The sequence below is a fragment of the Juglans microcarpa x Juglans regia genome, chromosome 6D (genome assembly GCF_004785595.1).
Source record: "Juglans microcarpa x Juglans regia isolate MS1-56 chromosome 6D, Jm3101_v1.0, whole genome shotgun sequence".
NCBI classification, from domain to species: Eukaryota; Viridiplantae; Streptophyta; class Magnoliopsida; order Fagales; family Juglandaceae; genus Juglans; species Juglans microcarpa x Juglans regia.
Window position 1 is genome coordinate 17,173,195 of NC_054604.1, and position 7,794 is coordinate 17,180,988.

Below are 7,794 nucleotides of genomic sequence, written 5' to 3' on the forward strand. Positions count from 1 at the left end.
TATTTGCTGATCTTCAAATTAAATCTGAGTCAGAAGATTCCATTCAAATTAAGAGTGTTTTTAGATGTTAAAGTGAGTTGAGTTAAATTGAGTTGAGATGATAAAATATTGTTAGAATATTATTTTTTAATATTATTATTATTTTCAGATTTGAAAAAGTTGAATTGTTTATTATATTTTGTGTTAGAATTTAAAAAATTATAATGATGAGTTGAGATGAGTTGAGAGCAGTTGAACAATCAAACAAAAGTTACTCCTCGAGGAATATAATTAATTGATGATAAGATTTCGTAATTCATAATGGATTATATATGCATTATATAGAAGAATTTCTATGTTGCCTGCATTGCATTTCTATGTCACCATAATCACTTGAACAACACGGTAAATGAAAACTAGAAGGTGAAAGAAGGTAATTACAAATTTAGCTAGAATGGAAAAAAGAAGGAAAAAGTTGCAATTAGAAGATCGAAGGCTATCATGCCTATCTTAGCCAGTCCTAATTTTAAGTTTGCGTTTGGACAGTGAATTATTTTTAGATATTTTGTAAATATTATTGAAAAAGTAATAAAATAATAAATATTAGTGAATAATAATAATTAATTAATTAATAATAAAATAATAAATCATAATGAGATATAATACGTGAGAATATCTTAATACTCAAACTAAGCCTTAGTCGAAAATGGAAAAAAGTTTTCCATTAGTTAATAACTGCCAATTCGCATTCGAGTTTCACTATGCTAGTATGAAGTACAGTAGTTGCATTAAAAAATCAAAACTACGGAGAAACTTAGAAATTGATGTCTGTGTTTTTTACTGTTGTTGGAATCGGTGGACGAAAATTGACCCGATATCAGCTGTGGGTGGAAGGACAGGACGGTCAACGGGTCAACTTATTGCATGCATATATAATTTCAGAAAAATTCGAAGCCAGAAACCACCAAGTACGGTATTGAAGCTTCATTTTTTCTTACCTTCAAAATTACGTGCCGGAACAGTTTTAAGAGACGCCAAGAATAACGTTGCATGTGTATATTAAGGTTCCGTTCATTTGAATTGATATATGAATAGTAATATTTTATAAATCTTATTAAGATGTATTTAAATATAAAATATATTTTTAAATATTGAAAAATATTGAGATAAGTTTTATCTTTTTATGAAAAGTTAAAAATATAATGGGTCTCATCAATAATTAATTTTAGATGAGTTGAAATGATTTTATTTTTCAAAATCAGCTCATGTAGAATATTGAATATGGGTGGATGATCGAGGTTGAGGGCATTGAAATTGTAGAACTTTTGAGTGTGCCTGTAAGCTCAGTTTGGATATCAAAATCATCTCAATCCATCTCATCTCATCTTATCTCTCATCATTATAATTTTTACAAATTTCTGTATAAAATATAATAAAAAATTCAATTTTTTTAAAACTCAAAATAATAATAATATTAAAAAAAATATTCTAATAATATTTTATTTAATTTTTATCTAAAATCATTTTATCTCATCTCACTATCCAGACCCCTCCTAAGTTTATAATTATGAGAAAGTAGTGGATGGGATCAGATTATTTTAAAAGAATAAGTTATTATTCGATTTCGAGAAACATACGTTGAAAATGATGTCCGGAAATTATAAATGAGAGGGAGAATGCCTCTTCATCAGAATCCAGCAGTCTCTGTTCTCACTAAACATCCCTTGCTGACGGGATCAAGGCGCTGCGCAGACTTGTTAAAAGTTGCTCATTCAAGTAGAAGTAGATCAGAAGCAAATGAAGTAACAACCGATTAGATGTACTGATTTCGTTAAATGAAAGAAGTCCAAGTTTCAACAATAGAACAGGTCACGTGAAGCCACTTGCGTGCATAATAACTATCATGCATTGTCCAAAACTTATAAATGCCATGGGGACAGTAATGTTGAAATTCTCTTTCTTTTCATGCTTGACTGCTTAAAGCTTACCCAAAGAAAGGATCATAACAAGTCAATAATAGAACAGTGATAATGACTAGACCTAATTTGTTTTTGAAGATGAGATGAGATAAATTGAAATAAAAATTAAAAATTAAATAAAATATTATTAGAATTTATTATTTTAATATTATTTTTATTTTGATATTTGAAAAAATTGTAATAATTAGATGAGACAAGATAAGATATTTTGTAAAAGTGAATGAGGCCTTAAGTGTACACTAAACTAAACAAAATATTATCGCAATAATATTGAAAAAATATATTTATAATCGTGAATTATGTAACCGCCACATAATCATTTAGAAATAAATGAATAAAATATTAGATTCATATAAAAAAATTAATTTTTTAATAATAAATTATCCTCTTTTTCAAAATAATTACCCAAGGTTCACACATTTTAGGAGTATACCTATAATTGCTCATAATATTATGCTAATAGCGTGGTCTTGAATCTTGATGCATTAATATTAGTTGGATCTCTTCTCGGGTGGCAGTCTATGTACTGCGGATGTGCATGCGCAAAAGGTTTGAAGGTGGGCGTCCACAGGCAGACCACCAGTTCAGAGACTTTAATTTGGACATAAATTAAGGTCAACAATGGTTTCATACAAAGCACTAAGGAGTCAACTTTGCAAGGACTTGGGACCCTACGTAAGTTTGAAAATTCAACTAGTCTATTGAAGAGTTGAATTTAATTCAACTAGCCTATTGAAGAGTTTGAAAATTCAACGCCTATGGAAGAGAATGAATACGAAAAAAGTAATTTTACATAAATGTCATGTAATTGCTTTAAAAAAGAGTGAGATTTACTATTAAAAAATTAATTTTTTTATATAAATATTATATTTTATTCATTTTTTTCAAAGTGATTATGCGATGGTTACATAATTTATAGTTATAAATATCTTTTATCATACCTATTTATCTTTTTTTTTTTTTTTTTTTTTGAAATAAACCTCAACACTCCATTAATCAGACTTTAAGTATTACAAAATTTGTCTTTTTCCAGATAGTTTACAATAAAAATTAGAATTTCTTCAATTCATATTTTAACTTCTACTAACTTCAAAGCTTCCATAACTAGTGTATAAGCTACTATATTCTTTTCTCTATATGCAAATTGTAAAGACCAATTTGGCCTATTTTTGAACACTGAACGCATATCTTCAACTAAAGGATCAACACTGGACAAATCCTCCTCCTCACTATTGACTGTTGTAACAATACCATTGGCATCTCCTTCAAACAGAACCTTTTGAATATTTAAATCATTACACAACTCCAATGCCTTCCAGAGTGCATGACATTCTGCCATTGTTGGGTTCTGAACATACTTCCTCTGATCACATACAGCCACCATTGCCTCTCCCTTCTCGTCTCTAATCATAATTCTCATTCCCATTCTCTTACTCTTCAAGTCTAGTGATGCATTCCAATTAACCTTAACAAAATCAGCCTCTAGTTTCTGCCATTTATGTCTATTACTAGCTGCACTTGATGGATGGTCATCCTTCCTCTGTATCCTTTGTGACTTCTTGTACTCTTCAAGTCCTTCTTTAGCTGAAATAAGTATTTTTCTAGGACAAGATAGTCTCTCCTCGAATACACTTTCATTCCTCTTGAACCACACTCTCTTGAAAAGAACTGTCATCTCTTCAAGTTGGGACATATTCAATCTTGCCATCAGTTTCTCCCACAACTCCATAAAGTCCTCCTCCTTGCAACTCCATTTCTGAACTATACTTCTCTCATCAGCCCAAATATCGTTTGCTGCTGTGCATTCCCAAAGAGCATGCACAACTAACTCTTCTTTTGCAAAACAGATGGGGCATCTTGGGTCTTGCACAACTTTCCTTTTGAATAAGTTCTTCTTGGTGGGTAGCAAATTACTTCTTGCTTTCCATAAGAATAACTTTACCACTCCTGGTACTTCAAGATCCCAAATTTTTCTCCATCTCTTGTCTTCCATTTCTTCATCTGAACATGTGCCTCTTCTATTTCGCATTCTTTCAAGTTGCAAATAATAGGCACTACTGACAATAAAAGCACCTTTCTTTGATGGACCTCATATTAACTTGTCTTGTGTATTGCCTCTACACAAGGGAATATTAAGAATTTGCTCGGCCTCTTCACATGAAAAAATAGCTCTAATTCTTCCTTCATCCCATACCCTATTCTGTTTGTCAATCAACTCTTCCACCTTTGAATCTTCTCTCAGTATTGAAACTGGTGACTGAACTGAAAAAGGTGATGGAGTTGGCAGCCATTTAGAGCCCAAAATCTGAATCTTACTTCCATCCCCCACTCTCCATCTTAAGCCCTTTTGAAGTAGATCTCTTGCAGACCAAATGCTTCTCCATATTAATGAAGGTTGATAACCAAGTTTTACCTCTAAAAAATGTGATTGCCTAAAATACTTTTCCTTAAAAATCACAGCTGCTAAAGACTCAGGATGCTTTAGAAGCCTCCATCCTTGCTTAGCTAAGAGAGCTAAATTAAAGCTATCCAAGTCCCTAAATCCCAAGCCAACCTTCCCTTTTTGCTTTCCCAAATGTTCCCATTTCCTCCATTGAATGCCCCCATCCTTATGCTGCTTCCCCCACCAGAATTTCGAAAATAAACCATTCATATCCTTGCACAGCTTCATAGGGAGCTTAAACACACTCATAGTATATGTAAGAATGGCTTGGAGCACAACCTTGATCAAAACTTCTTTTCTAGCTTGTGAAAGAAAGTTGTTCTTCCAACTAGAAATCCTCTACCATACCCTTTCTTCTAAAACTCTAAAAGTTTGGTACTTAGATCTTCCTACCAAAGTTGGAAGACCTAAATATTTCTCATAACTACCACAAGCCACATAAGCCCCAGCCACCATAATCCTTCTCTTGTTCTCCTCCTTAGTATTACTACTGGAAAAAGTTGAAGTCTTCCCTTTGTTCAGAAATTTTCTTGAGGCTTTTCATATCTGTTCAACAGCACTTGAATCTTATTCCATTCTTCCAATTTAGCTCTTCCAAACAATATACAATCATTTGCAAAGAGAAGATGATTGATACTAGTGCCCCCTCAGACACTTGCACCCCTCTAATAAATTTTTATTTCTCATGAAAATTAAGCATCGAGCTAAGTCCCTCAGCACAGATAATAAAAAGATAGGGTGACAAAGGGTCACCCTGCCTTAACCCCCTTGAGAGCTTGAAAATGTGACCTACCTTTCCATTAATCAACACTGGAAAAGTCACTGAACAGGCACAATTCATGATGAGCTTCACCCATTTCTCACAGAAACCAAGCCTTAACATTACTGCCTCCAAGAACTTCCATTCCACTCGATCATAGGCCTTGGACATGTCAAACTTAAAGGCCATGCTTCCCACCTTCCCCCTCTTCCTTGTTTTCATAGAATGTAACAGTTCATAAGCTATCATAATATTGTCACTTATCATTCTCACAGGTAGGAAGACAATTTGAGTGGGAGAAATGATAGTTGATAACACTTTCTTGAATCTGTTAGTGATGATTTTTAACACAATCTTATAAATGACATTATAAAGACTGATGGGTCTAAAGTCACTCACCATCTTAGGGTCTTTTACTTGTGGTATCAAAGCAATGAAGGTGTAGCTAAGAGAAGAATCCAAAGGGTTACCATTAAGAACAGATAAAGCTGTCTGACGCACTTCCTCTGCAACCACACTCCAATGGTGTTGGAAAAAACAAGCTCCAAACCCATCTGGATCTGGAGACTTCAAGGGTCCCATTTGCTTGACTGCCTCTTCCACCTCCATCCTTGAAAAACTCCTTGAGATCCAATCATTCATTTATGGGGTAACCTTAGCTTCAATACCTCTAATACAGTCATCAATCACCTCTTTATTAGGGCTAGTTGTCCGAAAGAGTTTCATAAAATACCTTCTGAAAGTTTCCTCGATTTCTTCATGCCCAGTGACTCTCCTACTACTTTCATTCACCACTTCTTTAATAAAATTCCTTTTTTTTTTTCCTTTGATTAGCACAAGCATGGAAATATTTTGTATTTCTATCTCCAAGATTATACCAATTTGTTTTTGCCCTCTGTCTCCATCTCAAATCTTCTTTATCCAACAACAGGTTTAATTCTTCTTTCACTCTCCTTATCTCATTTGCATTACTCCTATTTTCATCCTCTTGTAGCCTTTGCAACAGTTTTGATTTTTTCTCAATTTCTTTTTTCCCCCATTTTTCAAATTTTTGCTCCATTTCTAAAAAGCTACTTTGTTGTTGTCAAGTAACTTAACCACCTTATTCGAGAGGTTCCTCCCTTCAACTTCCTTCTTCCATACTGTCTTTAAAACCAGTTCACAATCATCTTCTAAGGCCCAATTTGCTTCATACTTAAAAGATCTGCTCTTAACCCCTTCAGCTTCATTTTGCTTCTGTAAGTGAACTAACAAAGGTTTATGGTCAAAAGTACCACTCACCAGAACTTCAACCCATGATTCCTTATACTCCTCTCTCCATTCAAAATTTGCAACAGCCCTATCTTACCTTTCTACGGTAAATGACTCATCACTATGCAGATTACTCCATGTAAATATATCCCCCTTCCAACCGAAGTCATAAAGGTTACCATCATTAAAAGCCTCCATAAATAAGTCCATCTGCCCCTCTGGTCTAGCTCTTCCCCCTTCCTTCTCACTGTTAACAAGGATTTCATTGAAATCTCCCGCCACACACACCCATCCTGAGTTTATGGCTTAAAGGATTTTAACAAGTTCCATGACTCATTCCTTTTGGCAGTTTCAGGCTGTCCATAGTAACAAGTCAGCAACCATCGCTTGTCAACCCCTTCATCCATAATCCAAGCATTAATATGCCTTTGGAAATAATTCACAATTTCTACTCCCACATTTATATTCCAAAATAATGCCAAACCTCCCCCTTTCCCCACTGGATCAATAATAGAACAGCCCTCACAATCTACTCTTTTCTTTAGACATTCAATCCTTCTACTTCTACTCTTGGTTTCCATAATGAAGACCAAGCTAGGTTTATTCTTCTATGGCATAATGCAGAGGTCTTGAACTATCCAAGGATTCCCCAATCCTCGGCAGTTCTAACTTAATATTTTCATAACGATTGGTGGGACTAAAACTCAGCCTCTGCCACTTCCAACACATTATCTTCTCCCTCAGCACCACTGCTCCATTTCCCTTTTTTTCTCACTTTTTTTTCCTTCTAAAACAGATTCCCCATTCCTCTTTTTATTATCAGAAATAACTACTGAGCCCTCCTTTTTTTCTTTTTTCCTTGCTTTCCTCTTCCATGTTCCTTTTTTTATGGCCTGCACTGCTCCCTTCTTGCACTTATTCTGAACTGTAGCCTCATTCAGACTTAACTCTCTCTCCCCATCTTCAGTGCCCATACCACCACCTTGAAAGGCCACCTCCTCTCTCAGGTCCACCTCAAACAGTTCTTCCATACCCTTCTCTACATGATTTTGCCCTACCCTCACACTCATATTCACTTCCTCTTTATTAATTAAAATGTTATTCTCCCCTTCCCTCCCATTGATAGAACTTTCTGAAATGTCATCTCTCCTCTCTTCCTCATCTCTCATTTTCTCCCCCTCAGCTTCATCTCCCCCCTCTAGCCTCCTCTTCTTCTTTCGTATCCCTACTTTTCTCACCTTGAGACTGCCTAGTTTCTTCCTTCCTCCATTTATTTAACCTTTCTTCCCTTCTAGAGAAATTACTAAAATTCTTACTTTTTTGCAACTAAGTAGCCCTCAACCAGGCACCATATTGCTCTTCCTTATTCTCTGAATCTTCCA

The 7,794-nt window shown here is 34.7% G+C and overlaps 1 protein-coding gene across 1 annotated transcript; it reads right to left on the bottom strand.

Annotated features, from left to right (window-relative positions):
• Positions 1-3,024: 3,024 nt before the first annotated feature.
• Positions 3,025-3,987, bottom strand: LOC121235424. Its single transcript, XM_041131768.1, has one exon. It carries the CDS (start codon positions 3,985-3,987, stop codon positions 3,025-3,027), a length of 963 nt encoding a protein of 320 aa, XP_040987702.1.
• Between the last annotated feature and the right edge of the window lie 3,807 nt (positions 3,988-7,794).